The following is a 16792-nucleotide window of genomic DNA, read 5'->3' on the forward strand; positions in this document are numbered from 1 at the left end:
CCCCCCCCCCCCCCCGGTATGGGATATTTTTAGTTTGTAAAGTAAAACTTTTGATCTCCAAAGTGCTTACAAAAATTTCGTCAGTGCTTACGTTATCCAAAAACACCTTAAGGCCTACGAAATGGGTAGGGAAATGAGGCTAAAATGCTTTTTTGAATACCGTTCTAATCAGTCTGCAAATCTTATGAATACTTCTTTCGAGAGAACTACTTGGTGCCCTCATTTCCTTTTCTTAAAGCATTTTTCGTCCCATCGTGTGTGCACGCTGCTGCCCTTTCTCAGGGAAGCTCCTTTGGCTTCAGGGGGAGGTGTGAACCTGTGTACACACGTGGTACCATAAAACAAAGTTCGACTTGAGTGTGGGACCGGAAGCTCAGCCCCAGCTATATTCTACTTCAGGTGGAGAGTCTGTCCTCACTTTTGTGTCACCCCCTCTTCTCTTTTTTTAGAAAGATCAACTGAAATTGGCAAACTTCTGAGTTCCTACTTGGAAAAGAAGAGCGAGGTGGAAGATCACTCGGTGCACCTGCTTTTCTCCGCGAACCGCTGGGAGCAAGTGTAAAAACAACCTTTGTGCCGCCCCTTCCTGGTGTGGTTCTTCCTTATTGAGCCTGGGTGAACGGCAGCTCTTGATTCTGAAGGGTGTTGGCAGGAACGCCAGTAATGACACTTTTAAAAGTGTCAGGCTCGTCCCCCGTGACCCGAGGTCTTAGAGCTCCATAGTTCCCAAAGAGCACTGATTAGTGCTTTTCCTTCCTCCTGCCCTGCCACCTTTCTGTTATTAATAGACATTATTTAGGGTAGGTTTAGGTATACAGAAAAGCTGGTGAAAAGGTCAGTTCCTCCATACCCCTGTCCCTACCCCCTCCTCCATTTCTCACGTTATTGGTTAGATCAGCGAGTTAACGTTACAGTGGGTGAACTGATGTTGACACATTAGTAACTGAAGTTCACAGTTTACCTTCTCCCGCCCCTTTTGTTTTGCCTCCTCTTACTCAGCCTCTTCCCTCAACATGTAACTTTTACACAGTGCCTGTGGGGTATGCTTTTAGGTGCTTTTGTTTCCATTTACATACACCTGTGTTGTTGGGCTTGTTTTGTTTTCTAACATAAATAAATGGGATCCTCCCATACAAACCGCCTCCTAACTTGCTTCCTAATTCTGGCCTGCAGAGCTCTGACTTCCCTGTCGCTCTGGGGAGCTTTTCAGAAAGGCTACTCCACAGTAGATGCAGCTAGATGCCTGCTGACGGCTTTGCGCTGTCCCCCCTTATGAGCAAGCCTACGCTGCTTTCTTCTGGATCACCTGTGTCTTATTTGGAAAGGTCTTCCCACTCCAAGTATTAGAAGAAAGTGAGATCATTTTTATAAACTTTAATACATCTGGAATTCATGGACATAATTGGTCTGACTTTGCTTTTTGTGGCTTTGTAGAAAAATAAGTCCACTTAGAAATGAAAAATAATGCTGACTCCACTTCCTAGTGAGTGATCTTGTCCCTGGCACACAGGTCTGCGTGTGGCACCACTCCTCCTTCAGGTCATTCCAGCCACTACCATTTGCTCAGTCAGATGTGAAAGTCCTTGGGTGACCGGTCAGATGCCGGGTTCACATCTGGCACCATTGCCCACCAGTTGTGTGACCTTGGTCCTGCGCAGCCCCTCTCAGCCACAGCTGCCTCATCAGCATCGTGGCCGTGGTGGCCCCTCTTGTAGATCCAGGTGAGGATCAAGTACAGCTGGGCGGCAGGCCTGGGAATGAGTGCCCGGTTAACCTGAGCTGTTCTGAAGCACTTCTGTGAAGAAACTGCTGATTTCCTCCAGCCCTTTAATTGTCCATCTTTTTGCTCTGCTTCTTAATGGACACAATTGCTGGTTCCCAGAGATACTTGTCTTCTGGCTTCTGTACAGTCCGGGGGCACAGACTGGGTGGCACTGCCCTCACAGAATGGGGGCAGCACCCTGCACTTCCTTCCCCGTCTCTTTGCCAAAACCCACCAGTCCTCCAGGGGCACCTTCCCACTCCATGCAGGAATTCATTCCTGGAAATTAGGGATTTCTTTTACTTCCCATAGCAATTTAGCCATTTTCTACTCCCTTCTGTGCCTGTCTACCTGAGATCTCAGGGCTGGGGGCTGACTAGCCATCATCCGGTCAAGGACACCCTTGGCCACCTGTCCATCCTCGTCCTCATCCTTCAGGCTCGAGGCCACAAGCGTCATCGTATCTCCTCCTGGCCTCATCTGCTCCTTTGCCCTCCTGGGTTCTTCTTTTCAGCAGGGCAGCCTGGCCCTTCTGCGCCCCCACCCAGACAGCCCCAAGCCTCCCTTTGCTCATCTGTCTTTGTCACTTGTGTCTGTGGTGCTTTAGTGGACTTGTCTTTTCTACATTGGGCTTTGCCGGGAACGCTCCTGTGGCATCTTCTAAAGAGAAGATCCAGGAGTGCCTGGGTGGCTCAGTCGGTTGGGCGACCAACTTCAGCTCAGGTCGTGATCTCATGGTCTATGGGTTCAAGCCCCGTGTCAGGCTCTGTGCTGACAGCTCAGAGCCTGGAGCCTGCTTCGGGTTCTGTGTCTCCCTCTCTCTCTTCTTCTCCCCCCTCTGTGTTCTATCAAAAATAAATAAACATGGGGCACCTGGGTGGCTCAGTCGGTTAAGCGTCTGACTTCGGCTCAGGTCTTGATCTCACGGTCCGTGAGTTCGAGCCCTGCGTCGGGCTCTGTGCTGACAGCTCGGAGCCTGGAGCCTGTTTCAGATTCTGTGTCTCCCTCTCTCTCTGCCCCTCCCCTGTTCATGCTCTGTCTCTCTCTGTCTCAAAAATAAATAAACGTTAAAAAAAATTTTTTTTAAGTAAATAAATAAACATAAAAGATTTTTTTTAAAGCGAAGATCCAGATCTTTTCTGAACAAAAATAAAGTTACAAATCACTGCCCAGTAATCCCTTCATTGCATGGGTTTCTGAACTGGTGAGTTATATTCTCTGGACCTGTGAAGCCAGGACCGTGGTTCAGAAGTACTCTGTTTTTTAGGCCATTAATTAAGAAGAAGTTGAGCCAAGGCATCACCCTCGTTGTTGACAGATACGCATTTTCTGGTGTCGCCTTCACCAGTGCCAAGGAGGTGAGTGTCTCCTGGCCCCCAGTGTGATCGTGGCAGGTACAGACTCCGTGTGTTCATAAAATGCTTTCTAGGACTGCTAGGGTCCCTCTCTTTGCTGGGTTAAGTGGCTCTTTATCGGGAGGAAGAGCACAGAGTCAGAACTCTGTGTTGCTCAGATAGCATATTAGCGCCTCCATTCCATGGTGGGTGTCTGGGTGTTTTCTATTAATTTTCCTCCCCACTGCCCCCCCCCCCCCCAGTGCCATGTACTTGTCATTCTACGGGGAGAACGGCAGTGACCATGCTGCCCGTTCGTTCTGCTTTTTATTTAGAAATGTTCACATAAGCACCAGCAGAGAAGACGATAACCAGCAGCACCATCGCCTGCCTCAGAACCTTCTGGTCTCTGAGCTGACCCACCGGGCACGTCACTAGCTCCATGGTGAACATTTCAGTTCACATCCCAAAATAACTTCTCACTAACATAATGTCGCCTTAGCAAAGAGGAGCCCTTTCCCGACGCCATCATTCAGTCACGTGCTCAGTCGCCAGTTCTTTCGGGAACTGCTTGATTGGTCTTGTGTTTTCACACATAGACTGAATCAGAATCCCTTTCAGGGCCGGACTTGAAGTGAGATCCCTTTGCTGTCTCAGACACACATTAGCTTGTTTTTCCCCCTTTGTTAGGAATTTTGAAACCAAAAATTCGACCCCGTCATGGCTTCTTTCTCTAACTGTTGGGTTCTCTGTTGCCAGAATTTTTCCCTGGACTGGTGCAAGCAGCCGGACGTGGGCCTCCCGAAGCCAGACCTCGTGGTGTTCCTTCAGTTACGGCTGGCAGAGGCCGCCACCCGGGGAGAGTTTGGCCGTGAACGCTATGAGAACGGGAACTTCCAGGAGCGGGCGCTGCGTCGCTTCCATCAGCTGATGGCGGATAAGACTCTGAACTGGAAGGTGAGGGTGTCTCCCGGTGTCGCCGCCAGAAAGCACCTCGGTCCTGCCGCTGAGCCGAGACACCTGGCGGGCCTGGGGCTCCTCCAGGGCTTCTGTGCACAGCAGACCCTGGTCCTTTGTGGGTTGTGCACAACTAGGGAATTTGGTGCCTGGCGGGTGAGTCGGGGAGAGTTTACTGGATGGCAGCTCCCAGAGTGCAGTCCCGTGTGGTCAGGGCTCCTCTGTTGGCATCATGCCACCCACAAGTCACACCTCGCTTCGCCTTGTTTTTTTTTTTTTATTCTGGGTTTTGTTTTAATTTTGTTTTTTAATGATTATTTTTGAGAGGGAGAGAGAGTGCACTCAGGGGAGAGGCAGAGAGAGAGGGAGACACAGAATCCGAAGCAGGCTCTAGGCTCTGAGCTGTCAGCACAGAGCCCGACGCGGGGCTCGAACTCACAAGCTATGAGATCGTGACCTGAGCCGAAGTCAGACGCTCAACTGACTTTGCGTTTATGCGATCTTTGCATTTATGCGTCTCTTCCTGCTTTTTGTTTGTTTGTTTAGATTCCACGTACACGTGAAATCATATGGTGTCTGTCTCTGGCTTACTTCACTTAGCCTGCCACCCCCTGGGCTCACCTGTGTCCCTGCATACGGCAGGAGCTCCTTCCGCCCTTCGGCTGAGCGATGTCCCACTGTGCGCGTACCGGTGACGTTCACCTCCAGGGTGCTTGCCGGGCCCCACTGCGAGGGGACTCTCCGTCTGTAACTAATGTGTGTTTTGTGATGAGATTCTACAAAACCACCAAAGAGTCTCATTGCTCATCACGTTTTCAGTTCACCTTTACGTCTATATCTGAACAGACCCATGTTTTCCTGCTTTACCACCAGCAGTCTGTTCCACCGAGGTCTGGCCCACGGGACCCCCCTCCCCACGGCTCCTGTTACACTTCTGCTTCCCAGCACGTGAACATTTTTTGGATTTGTCCTATATTTTTCCAGCCCAGCTCTAGAATCGGTTGCCTCCCCAGGTGTCCCTGGTTGCTTTTTGTGGCGAAAGGTATTTCTAGATCCGTGGCCAGGGACCCAGGGCGCTTGTTGATGCTGTGCTGTCTGTTCCCAGGCCCTCAGAGGACTAGAGATGTAGAAGTTTCTGTGTGATATGCCATGTGTGAGTTTATACAGTGTGTGTATGTGTGTGTGTGTGGTACACGTGTGTGGTTTTCCCGTGTGTGTTTATACATGTGTGGTACGCCTGTGTGTGTTTACATGTATGGGGGGGGTACACCTGTGTGCGAGCTCATACGTGTGTGAGACATGCCCGTATGCCAGTTCACACCTGGCATGCAGGGTGCAGAATGCAGTCTGGAAGGCCTTCAGGAGGGTGTCACCGGTGTGGGCTCTCGGGCTGTGTAGGAGGTCATTCCGACTCCTGCAACCAGACCTCACGAAATCGTTCCACAGCCGAGTGGGTCTGTGCTCCCAGGAGCCCGGCTGTGTCAGGACAAAACCGTCTCCCCAGGCCTGACTTCTTGCAGAACTTGCCCGAGTTCTGCTCAGCGACCCGGCAGGGCTGCGGCCGGGCGGGCCCTGCAATCCCTGCACGTGCTCTGAGCTGGACTGGTCGGGGTGGGGAGGCGAGGGGAGGGGGCTGATGGGGAGCAGGACTGGGTGTTTCTCCTGTGTCGGGGCCACGGGAGGAGTGCGGGACGCCTTGGTCCTCAGGACACGAGCAAAGCCATGACCAGAGGTCATAGGGGAGGGTGAGGGACCCCGGCGGCGTGGGGTGCCCCTCCGGAGCCCAGCCCCGCCTGGAGTCCCCACGCGCAGCGAGAACGGCGAGAAGCATTAACCGTCCTCTCTCTCCCTGCCTCCCCTGTGGGAACAGATGGTCGACGCCTCCAAAAGCATCGAAGATGTCCACAAGGAGATCCACGCCCTCTCCGTGGACACCATCCGGGCCGTCACGCAGAGGCCGCTGGGGGAGCTGTGGAAGTAGACGCGCAGCACCCCTCGTCGGTGGCCCCTCGGGGCGGAGCTGCTGGGGAGGTGGGCGACCCGACGCCGTGCGCATGTGTGGACCAGCGCCGGCAGCCGCAGGCCAGCCCGTCGTGAGGTGGCGGGGCGCGGAGACCCCGTGCGCGCAGTCTTCCTCCGCCCGCTTTTACCCCGAGATCCCGGTAAATTACTGTTTTCTCTTCCGGAGGGACCGCATCCGCGCGGTTTCATTGAAACGGCAGTCAGCTGAAACTCTCCTGAATCTTTTCTAGGAACTAATAAAAATGATTTGGGGAACCTCCTGCGGGGCAGTCGTCTCCTTAGCAGCCGTGGGCGTGAGGGAGAGGCAGTCGTAGCGGGCCAGCCCCGGCCGGGCCTTCGGGATTCCTGCCCGGCGTTGCCGGCAGCCGCCGCTGGGCCCCGAGCACCTGCGTGCCGGCCCGTCGTAAGCTGCTGTGCGTGGTCTGAGGGCACGAAGAGAATCGGGGCTGAGGGCAGTGCAGCGGGGGCCCCCCATCCAGAGGGACTGCGGCCGAGGTGTGGTATCTGGGTGACCACTACGTTGTAAGAGGTGACAAGAGGAGCCTGGGCAGCACCTGGCGGTGGCCTCAAGGGTCCTGCGCAGCGGCAGCGCCCAGGGCCACACTTGCCTGTGCTGGGCAGGGTCGTGCTTGTCTGGGTTCTTGTCTGTGGTCACCGGGCCGGGAGCGCAGGCCCGGACGTGCCCAAGGTAGCCCGGCCCTGCGTCCTGGTCCTCAGGGGGCATCTCAGAGGGGACGGAGGAAATGATGGGTTCTGTGTCCTTTGGTTGCTGAGGGGCCTGGGGACAGCACGGTGTCAGCCTCAGGCCTCTGTCCATCAGAAGGTGCTGGTTCTGTCCACTCAGACCGCGCCGCACCCTTGAGGTCACCATTGGGTAACAAGAGCTGTCGGGAACAGGGATAGACTGTGGAGTGCCGGGTGTCCCCCCGCGCCCCCCAGTGGTGGCCTGGCCTCACCATCGTTAGCTGCCTTTGTGCTCTTTGACAGAATCGAGGCCTCATGCCCTGTGATGAAAACAGTCGCTGCCCCCCCCAACTGGGGGCCCCTGGGTGGTCAGTCCGTTGAGCATCCAACTCTTGGTTTTGGCCATCATCGCACAGTTGGTGGGATCGAGCCCTGTGTTGGGCTCTGTGCTGACAGCATGGAGCCTGCTTGGGATTCCCTCTCTCTCCCTCTCTCTCCCTCTCCCTCTCCGCCCCTCCCCAACTTGCTTGCACATGCACACTCTCTCTCAAAATAAGTAATAGTAGACTTAAGAAGCTCCCAAACCAGCATCCCATGTGCCTCCCGTTGTCATGGGGCAGGCCAGGGTGACTGACACCTAGTGAGAGGTGGGGGCTGTCGGACAGGCAGAGTGGGTGGTGGGTGGAGGCTGTGTCCGGAACACCCAGGCCACGATGGCGGCTGAGGGGACCTCTCAGCTGCGGACAGCTGCACCCCAGGCTAGAACTCGAGCCGTGGGGAGCCACCTGCTCGGCACCGGGCCGTGGTGGGGTTGGAGGTGGACAGGAATTCGGGAAGAGAAGGGCTGGAGTGGAGGCAGAAATGGTCTGACAGATTCCAACTTTCTCCAGGAAATACGGTGGGTCTTCAAACATCTGGCCAGGTGGCAGGGGCAGGCCTGACCAAGGAGGGGTGGGGGGGGGGCGGCCACAGGATCCAGAGCACCCTTCTCTCCGGTGGTTTCCGGTCTCTCCCTAAAGACGACTGTCAGGCGCTGGGTGGGGCACCCGCATGGCAAGGGGACCGGAGAAAGCCCACGGTGCAGTCACAGGGTCTCTGGTGGGGAGGCGGCAGTCCTGGTCAGGGGAGTGGGCGGCAGCAGGAGGGCTCAGAGGGCGCTCCCTCGCTGGCACTCAGGGTGGAGGGAGGGCCCCACCCCGGGGAGCACAGGTGGCTTCTGGGAGACGGGAGGAGGTGGGCCAGCATGGGCCCGGGCCTCCAGCCAGAAGCAGCCTTGCAGAAGCCTCCTCAGGGCCCCTGGGAAGAAGGTGGCTGCTGCTTCGACTGTTCCAGCTCAAGCTACTCTGGGTGTCCCCTAGAAGCCGTGGCGCAGGCTCCCGGACTTCCTCACCTGGGGAGCTTTTGTCTGCCTTCGTCCCCTGGCAGCTGCCGTGGATGGCAGATGGGGGCGCTGTGTGACTCGTGCCGAGGTGACCGGACGAGGCCAGTGGGCTCAGCCCACCTGGAAGGACACTGCTTTCAGAAATCAAACCAAGGATGGGGTGCCTGGGTGGCTCAGTCGGTTAAGCGGCCGACTTCGGCTCAGGTCATGATCTTGCATTGCCGTTTTTGAGTTCAAGCCCCACATCAGGCTCTGTGCTGACAGCTCAGAGCCTGGAGCTGCTTCAGAGTCTGTGTCTCCGTCTCTCTCTGCTCCTCCCCCACTCACACTGTCTCTCTCTCAAAAATAAACATTAAGAATCAAACCAAGGCTAACACCACGCGCGAGACACTCTCCACAGCCTCTCTTGTCGAAGGAGGAGTCGCTGTGCGTCGTCCTAAAATCGAGTTCCTTGTCTTTCACTCTGGGGACCACGAGGCCAAGGGCAGCATCACAGCCCACGAGCTGGCGGGGGCAGGACGGGCTCCTCGTGCGCCGCTCTGGGGACGAGAGCTGCCCACACCTGCCGGCTACCAGAGCCCCACCCCGAGGATTTTTCTGTGGCATTGTGAGCCCAGGAAATGCTCTCATCACAGCACCTAGACCTCCAGTAGAAATCAAGACACAGACAACAAAGTGTTTTCTACTGAAACGGTTATTATTTGCCATTAAGAATTGCAAACTACGCTACGAGGAATGAACATTTTCTTCAGTAAGCCTTTTTCAAAACACACGAAACAAAGCTCCCCGTGGGTCAGGCCATCGCCCGCGCCCCCGGTTCGTACCGACGGCAGGGCTGCGGCAGCGCCCCGCGCCCCCAGCCCGTGGCAGCGGCAGCACATGTGTGGTCCAGAGGGTTGCAGCCAGCCCTCCCGGCTCCCCAGGCTCTACCTCACGGATGGGGCGCAGGACAGACGGCCCACACGAGCAGGGACACGGAGCCCTGGCGACACGTCCTGGCAAGCCCCGGCGGGCCCGGCGCAGTCTGGGCCTGGAACACGGGGGCTGAAGGCTGCAGGTGCTGACGTTAGAGCCGAGAAGGGTCTGGAGACGTCTCCAACTGGTGCAGAAGGATGGGACGCCAGTCTCGCACCATCAAGCCTTAGGCTTTACCCTCTGGCCCCAAACCACCTAAAACCTCACCACGAGGCAACCCCGAGAAGGACAGGGAGCCGGAGGAAGGGCCTGGGGGCCCCAGGGCAGCCCCCTCCCCCCCCCCCCCCCGACCCAGATCCGACCCAGGGGAAGCCGGCGACGGGAAAGCAGCAGCACGGCGGGGGGGGAGGGGGAGTGTCTTCGACGCCAGGACCCACAGAGGAGACGTGAGGAAGGCACGCCCCACTCGGGCGTGACCTGCAGCTCCGAGGCGTGTCCCTGTCCTAGCGAGTCACATGCACGGTGACATCTTTGGATTTCCACCACGCCCCACCACTCTGCTACTTTTCCTCCCAAATCAAGGAGAAGCCTTGCCGTTGACTCTTCCGGCCCGGTTTCCCCCCGAGGTAGCCCTTGAGAAAGCACGGTGGCAGGGCGGAGGCCGCGGAGCAGGCAGGGGCCGAGGCTGAGTCCACAGGCGTCCCGCCACACACACCTGCCCTGCAGGTCTTCCGAGGCGTACAGGACAGAAATTCACGTCCTTGTGACTTCAAACAGGATTTTAATTCCAAAGCAAACCCAGAACCGAGCGCCCAGGAGGAAGCAAGGCAGAGGCGACGCACCAGCGCGGGGCCGGCAGTGTGGCAGGGAGAGCTCTTGTGAGTGTGACGGGCCCTGCTCTCGGGGGCTCCCGGCCCGGCCGCGCTGGGCTTCCCTCGGTGGCTCCTGGCTTGCGCCTTGTCGCCCAGACAGACCCTCTGGGCCCGAGCAGCAGCAGGGCTCACGGGGGCGCTCCGTGTGAGGGCAGAGGCGGCACGGGGCGCGGGCGCTCAGCAGACGGGCAGGCTGGATGGATGAAATGCGGCGGCACCAAGCGCCCCAGGGCGGGTCTGGGTTCTCAAAGGTGCCCCCAGTGAGGGCCAGTGGAAACCGTCCCCCAGCTCCGGGATTTTCAAAGAGACAGGATTTCGAAGTCTTCATCTTCTGAGTCAAAGAATCTTTCTAGTCGCTCTACGTCAGAAGAATCTAGGAGAAACGAGCCAACGCCTCATCAGGTGCCTGGCGTGGGACACCTGGGGCGTGGGGACGAAGCGACCAGCGCCTGTGTGCGCACCGCCCGCCGCACCCTGCCTCTGGCCGGTTTGCCCTCGGTGCAGCAGGAGCCCAGAGGACACCGGGCCGCTGCGGGTCTTGGCCGGCCCGGAGCCTCAACAGGGGAGGGCGGGCCAGAAAGTCCCTGAGGCTCATCTGAGGAGAACACGCTTCTCGTTGGAGCAGAGAGAGAGGCTGGGGGCTGGGTGGGCAGGGATTCCCGTCCCGGGGTTGGGGGGGGGGGGGGCGCAGCACTCCCTTCTGGGTTCTGTCAGACAGTGGACTCCGTCATCAGCCTCCAGGATCTTCTCAGAGGGACAAGGACACGAGCCCCGTCATCGTCACGGAGACAGACGGCTTCAGGAACCGGATGTGCTCCCGGCCTTCCTGCCGAGGCCGCGTTTTCGGTATGCTGCAGGCTGACTGATGTCGGAGACGCGGAAGACCTGAGCGAGGGAGGCGGCCTGGGCCTAGAGCCCGTGAGCAGCAGGAAACGGGCGTCCAGCTGCGGCCTGCCATCCCAGAGCTGGCGCCGTGCCGTCTCGGAGACACAGCGTGTCCCGGCTCTGACGGAACCCAGGGGCCGCGTGAGCACCCCCGGGCACTGCGCGTGAGGCGAGGGACAGCCCGCTTGGGGCAGGGGACGGGCTGCCGGGCAGCACCCCTGGTCCCACACACACCACAAGCGGTCCCATCTGGGGTCATACAAATCTTTTTTTTTTTTTTTAATGATTTTTAACGTTTATTTATTTTTGGGACAGAGAGAGACAGAGCATGAACGGGGGAGGGGCAGAGAGAGAGGGAGACACAGAATCAGAAACAGGCTCCAGGCTCCGAGCCATCAGCCCAGAGCCCGACGCGGGGCTCGAACCCACGGACCGCGAGATCGTGACCTGGCTGAAGTCGGACGCTTAACCGACTGCGCCACCCAAGCGCCCCTAGGGTCATACAAATCTTAAAGGCCAAAGGCAACCGGAGAAGCAGAGAGACGGGGACAGAACGTCACACAGACCACAGGACGGCGCACCTGACACGTGGCCCCGTGGCCCCCCACACTCACCTAAGGACAGGTTCAGGACGTCGGGGCAGGCCAGATGGGAAGGCTGCTGTTCCACCAGCTCGAACATGGGCAGGGCGCCCCCGAGCAGCGACAGCTGTCAGCAGACACGGCCGGCCGTCAGACACGGCCCCAGCGCCCCCGCTCACCAGGCAGAGGGAACCGGGGACAAGAAAGGGGCGGCAGCCTCCGCACAAGAGGCTCCCGACCCTCTGCTGAGGCAGGTGCCGCCGCCCCTCGGGCATCCACGTGCCATCAGGTCTCCGGCCACACGGGGGACGGCAAGCGTGAGGCTGGCGAGCAGCCTCGGGGGCAAATCCCACTTACCGCCTCCCTTCACCGACACGACAGCGGCGAGCCAGAAACCGAGGCGCACGAGCAAGGTCCGAGGCCGACGCCACAGCCACGACCACGCGAGGGCCACGGCACGCTGCGAGGTGGGACCCCAAACCGGAGACGGCCTTCCCCCCTGCCCCGCAGGCGGGGGACCCGCTACCCACCTTTCTGACGCGCCGGCACCAGTCGTCAAAGTCCTCCTCGGTCTGACAGAAAAACCCCTGCGAGAGAAACAACGGTGAGCAGCACGCGGCAAGGCGCGAGAGCGGGGCCCCCTCAGACGCCGTGTGGACCGCGAAGTGGCGTCCACCCTCCTCTGGAGGCTCTGCCCCAACTGACCAGACACAGAGGCCGTGCACATTTGAACGGCCTGGCCGGCAGCGAAGGCCCCTGGGACCCACCACGTGCGGCCCAAGTGGGCCTCCCCCGCCCAGCGGCACCTCGACGCGGGGAGCCCTGGGTCCCACGGAGCCAGTGAGGACGGCGCACTGTTACAGCCACGTGCACAGAGCGCCAACCCTGCTGACGAGTTACGAGAAACTCCAGGTGCCAGCAGAATCACAGGTTTTTACCACGAACAGGAGCACGGGCAGCGCCCTGCAGGGAAACGGTCTAGTTTCTCCTAAGGAGCCCACGTGCAGCACCCTTCCTATCAGGCGAGGACACGGCGTCCACGGAGCTGGCTGTCCAGGTGGCTCGGGTACCGAGCACCTTGCGCAGCTGTGGTACTTCGCGCTAGCCAGACGGGAACTCAACCCTCCACGCTCCAGCCACGTCCCGCCACCCTTAGGCATCCTCCCCGGGGCCACGAACCTCAGGACATGACACAAGACCCACAGACCCTGCGTCCAGATGTCTGTTTCGGGACCGATCTGCCTCATCTGTGACTCAATCACCCCCCGAGGGACATCATTACTTGCAGGCATCTTGGGCCTCGTTCCCCATCAAGTACATTTTGAGGGCACGCAAGTTCAGAGAAATCACCACCCCAGATCCCAGCCTTGGAATCAAGAGAGAAGGAAACTGATTCTTAAGGACGATCTCACAGGCACAGAAGTCAAGAAACTTAAAAGTCAACCCAAAAAGCCCACAGAGGTGGTGCAGGGCAGTGGGCTGGGCAGGCCGCCGCTGCCGCCGCTGTGTTACGGGGGCTCACTCACTCTCACCGCGCTCTGGCTCACACCGAGGCTGTGAGGGCCGCGCAGGGCCACGCAGGATGACGGCCTCTGGCGGGTGTGAGTAGCTCGTGGACACCGTTAACCCTTTTGTGCCCTTTGCATTCTAAACCAACACGTTGGGGAAAAAAACCAAAAATCACGAGAATCTGAAGCCTTTCCGAAACTTCCATTCTAAAACAGCGGGACTGAGCACAGGACGACTCATAACACCAGCCCACGTGGCCGGAGAAGGCGGGACGGGGTGGGGGCGCACCACGGCAATGGACGGGTCGAGCTCCCTGACGCCCATCCTGCTCGGAGGGTGCTGGCAGTGGAAGCTCTCGTCCGGGATGAAGCAGCTGTCCGCAAACTCCACCGCGGGCTGTGTCGTGTGCGGGTCCAGGTAGATGAGCTCCTCGCCTGCGTCAGAGGACAGAAGTCAGCAGACGGGGAGCGGCCCGGGGTCCCATTTCAGACCCGCTGCACCGAGACCCACCTGGCTGGGTGTATCGGGCCGGGAGAGCCGGTGGGCCGCAGACAGGACGGGAACCAGCCCACTGGGGAGGCCGGCACCGGCCAAGAGGGGACATGGACCACCCGCGGGAACGGGACACCCGGCTCGAGCCGACGCCCTAAGGACGTGCAGCCTGCCCCCTCTTCCTCAGCTTCGGGCCCGCCTGAGCATCCCGCACACCCACCACTCACCGACGTAGCCGATGAAGTAATGGGCGCTGTTGGGCTTGCCTCCGATCACGCCCAGGGACTGGGGCATCATGAAGCAGTGCTGCGGGACACAGGGGAGGCGGGGCGGCTCAGCATGCTGTGCGGCAGCACAAGCCACGCGACCGCCAGCCTGTGTGTCCAGGGGGCAGCCCCTTCCCTGCCGGCCCCAGGCCCGAGGGCGGGACGCAGGAGGGAGAGCCGGAAGACGTGGTCCCCCAGAGCTTAGCCACGAAGGAATCCGCGGTTGCGTCCAGGGAAGCTCTGTGGGGGCAGTGGGCCTGCGGAAGAGGGACGCGGGCGCAGGGAGGAGGTACGGACTGGGCTCGGTAGCCCGTGCACAGGGCAGACAGGCGTGGGGGGGGGGGGAGCGGTGCCCCGAGGCTGGGTGCTGGCGGAGACCGGAGGCAGGGGGAGCAGGGGAGCAGAGGCGCAGCGGCCAGTGGAGAGGCGGTCAGGACTGCCGGGAGCGGGGCCAGCAGTCCACAGGGTGCCAGCATGGCCACGACAGCAGGGCTTTAGCAACAAGCGGCATCTCGAGCCCCCTGCTGGTGGGCGAGAAGACGCCGGCCCCCACCCACCTTCAAAGTCTCCACGTAGGCCTCGTTGATGTCCGTGAGCCCCAGGCGCAGGGGGATGAGAAGCACCAGGGGTCTCCACGGTGCCAGCCTGTTGCTGACCTCGGCTCCCGCGGGGAAGCCGTTACAGTGCCGGCCGGGATCCGCAGGAAGCGCAGCGGCCCCCGCGCACGGAAGACCGCCCCTGCACAACCTTCCTGAAAGATGGAGACGGGCTTTCAAGGGCCGAACAGGGGCAGGCGAACGGTAACCCGACAAAAACAAGTACACAATCATCTGGTCTTAGGAAAAGGGGATAAGAAGCCAAGGGCTTAAACACAATTCAAACTTGGAAAATACGACGATTAATCCTGCCACCCACAGAGAAAAAAACAGAATCAAACGTTTTCTATGCACGTCCGATAGACAGTTGTTACTGTGAAGTAGTGTCCCGTGAAACCGTACAAGCAAACACAGCCGTGCGCCCAGCGACGACACGGCTCCATGGAGGCACGGGGCCCCTCAGCAACGAGACGCTTTCCCTCCCTCATGAACGCTGCTATCTGCCGTCTACACCTGCTGGTGATCCCTAACCGACATGCTAACAAGGGGGCTGGTTGGTCGTGTGGACGGGGATGCTCCAGCAGCACCCGGTCCGTGGTTTCTGAACACCTTTCCCCACTACATGGAACCGGGGCTCCTCAGGGAAACCACCGACCCCAGGCCTGGGGCAGAGAGAGTGCAAGATGAGCCTCAATCTAGTTAACGCCCAAACGGAGGACTGGACGATGACGATGACAGAGCACGTCAGAAAACAGCACGAACCTGAAGGGGTGTCCACTCACCGTACTTGGAACAATGAGTAAGGACCATAACGTGTAATGCATAACCCACTGAATAAAAAGAGAATCCACAAGTCCAGTGACTCACAAAGTTTCCAAATCGAAATAAGGAGAAAGGGGCACCTGGGTGGCTCAGTTAAATGAGGAGAAGGCAGGCAGAGAGGGCTCTTCTCGAGAAGGCCAGCCAGTGAGCCGGCCGAGGAACGTGGAGGAAGGACGGTTACAGAGCCACCGTTCCAGGCAAAAATCCTCAGAGCACACTCTGCATCACCCTCAGATCTCAGCGATCGCAGAAGCAGAGACGCGGCCAAGCAGGTGCCCTGAGGAAGCACCGCTGCTGGGCAGAACCTCCACGGCGGCGCTCTACTGGTGGCCCCGGGGTCTGCTCGTGGGCAAATGTTTACTCAGATCCGAGTGCAAGGAAGCAAATACACTGAGTGTGGGGCGCCGTACCAAACCGGCCCGGGTTCTTCAACAGGTCAGTGCTATCAAAACCCAGGAAAATAAACCAAGGGGGCAAACCGTCAGATCAGAGGAGACCGCGAGGCCCCCGGACCACAGGCCAGGGCTGCGGAGCGGCGGGAAAGTGGGTGTGCCAGAGCACCCCGACTGGGGATGCAGGAGGGAGGTTGATGGCTGAACGAACCCAGGATTGGAATTTCTCAAAATGCGTAGTTGGGGCGTCGGGTGGCTCAGTCGGTTAAGCGTCCGATTCTTGACTTCGGCTCAGGTCACGATCCCAGGGACTCTGCACTGAACGCAGAGGGAGCCTGCTTGGGACCTTTTCCCTCCCTCTCTGCCCCTCCCCTGCTGGTGCTCATGCTGTCTCTTACTTTAAAAATACATACTTGGAAGATGAAAGAACGGGTGAGGAAGGGATTCAACTTTCTTTTCATCTCTGGCTAATCCTTGTTTAATATTGTGATTTACTGTAAGAAACACGTATTTGGTTTTCTAGCAGAGCTCCTAAAACCCTTTAATTTTCCTAAGTGATGAGGCCCACACAGGTGTCTTTCGTTGTACGAATGAGGTGACTTCCCCAAAGCTTCTACGGGTGGGCTGGAACTTCCAGTCCCACACCTGACCTCTGGGGAGAGGGGCTGGGGCGGAATCGATCCCCAACGGCCAATGATTCCATCAGCCATGCCTGTGTAACAAAGCCTGTGTAGAGACCCAAAAGGACCGGGTTCGGTGAGCTTCTGGGTGGGTGAGCACGTGGAGATTCGGGCAGAGTGGTGCTCCCGGAGAGGGCACGGAGGCTCCACACCCCTTCCAGCCGGCTGTTCCTGAGCTGCGTCCCTTCCAACACTCCGGGAATCTACTAAGTGAGTTCTGAGAGACGCTCAAGCAAGTTCACCAAACCTGAAGAAGGGGTGGTCAGAACCTCCCATCTACAGCTCAGAAGCACAGGCCACAAGCTGGTCTTGGCGCTGGGGTCTGAAGGAGGGGCATCGTCTTGTGGAACGGAGCCCTCAGCCCACAGGGTCTGACGCTGCCTCAACTCAGTGTCCAACTGGGTTACAACGTAGCATAGTTACACCCAGCTGGTGTCGCAGAACTGCTTGGTGTGGGGGGTGCAAGCCCACGTAACAGAACTGATGTCAGAATCTTACCATCTAATTTCTGAAAGCAGATTTCTGGGCTTTTCCCATTTTCTTTTTTTAATATTTATTTTACAGAGACTGCAAGTGCGGGAGTGGCAGAAAGAGAAAGGAAGGAAGGAAGGAAGGAAGGAAGGAAGGAAGGAAGGAAGGAAG

At 58.5% G+C, this 16792-nt stretch overlaps 2 protein-coding genes and 1 long non-coding RNA gene across 5 annotated transcripts in view; 1 reads left to right on the plus strand and 2 right to left on the minus strand.

The window, feature by feature from the left end:
• The window catches only part of DTYMK (deoxythymidylate kinase), a 6843-nt gene extending 513 nt beyond the window's left edge, over window positions 1-6330 (plus strand). The window contains exons 2-5 of the mRNA XM_040450375.1: window positions 450-558; window positions 3030-3120; window positions 3856-4053; window positions 5924-6330. Coding sequence (XP_040306309.1) covers window positions 450-558; window positions 3030-3120; window positions 3856-4053; window positions 5924-6034 — 509 coding nt within the window. The 3' untranslated portion in view covers window positions 6035-6330. The remainder of the gene's footprint in view (window positions 1-449; window positions 559-3029; window positions 3121-3855; window positions 4054-5923) is intronic.
• Window positions 4675-5527, minus strand: LOC121014309 (uncharacterized). The gene is made up of 2 exons (XR_005783155.1): window positions 5375-5527; window positions 4675-4804 (listed from the first exon to the last, which is right to left on the minus strand). It is a non-coding gene; the product is annotated as an uncharacterized LOC121014309 (long non-coding RNA).
• Window positions 6331-8816: 2486 nt separating the features above from the next.
• Window positions 8817-16792, minus strand: part of ATG4B (autophagy related 4B cysteine peptidase) — a 26682-nt gene continuing 18706 nt past the window's right edge. For all 3 annotated transcript variants that reach the window (XM_040450380.1, XM_040450379.1, XM_040450381.1), the window contains 6 exons: window positions 14218-14411; window positions 13622-13700; window positions 13191-13336; window positions 11924-11980; window positions 11427-11520; window positions 8817-10300 (listed from right to left, as the gene is read on the minus strand). In XM_040450380.1, coding sequence (XP_040306314.1) covers window positions 10227-10300; window positions 11427-11520; window positions 11924-11980; window positions 13191-13336; window positions 13622-13700; window positions 14218-14411 — 644 coding nt within the window. In that variant the 3' untranslated portion in view covers window positions 8817-10226. The remainder of the gene's footprint in view (window positions 10301-11426; window positions 11521-11923; window positions 11981-13190; window positions 13337-13621; window positions 13701-14217; window positions 14412-16792) is intronic.

This window comes from Herpailurus yagouaroundi, unplaced genomic scaffold, assembly GCF_014898765.1.
Source record: "Herpailurus yagouaroundi ecotype Mexico unplaced genomic scaffold, PumYag 202, whole genome shotgun sequence".
NCBI lineage: Eukaryota > Metazoa > Chordata > Mammalia > Carnivora > Felidae > Herpailurus > Herpailurus yagouaroundi.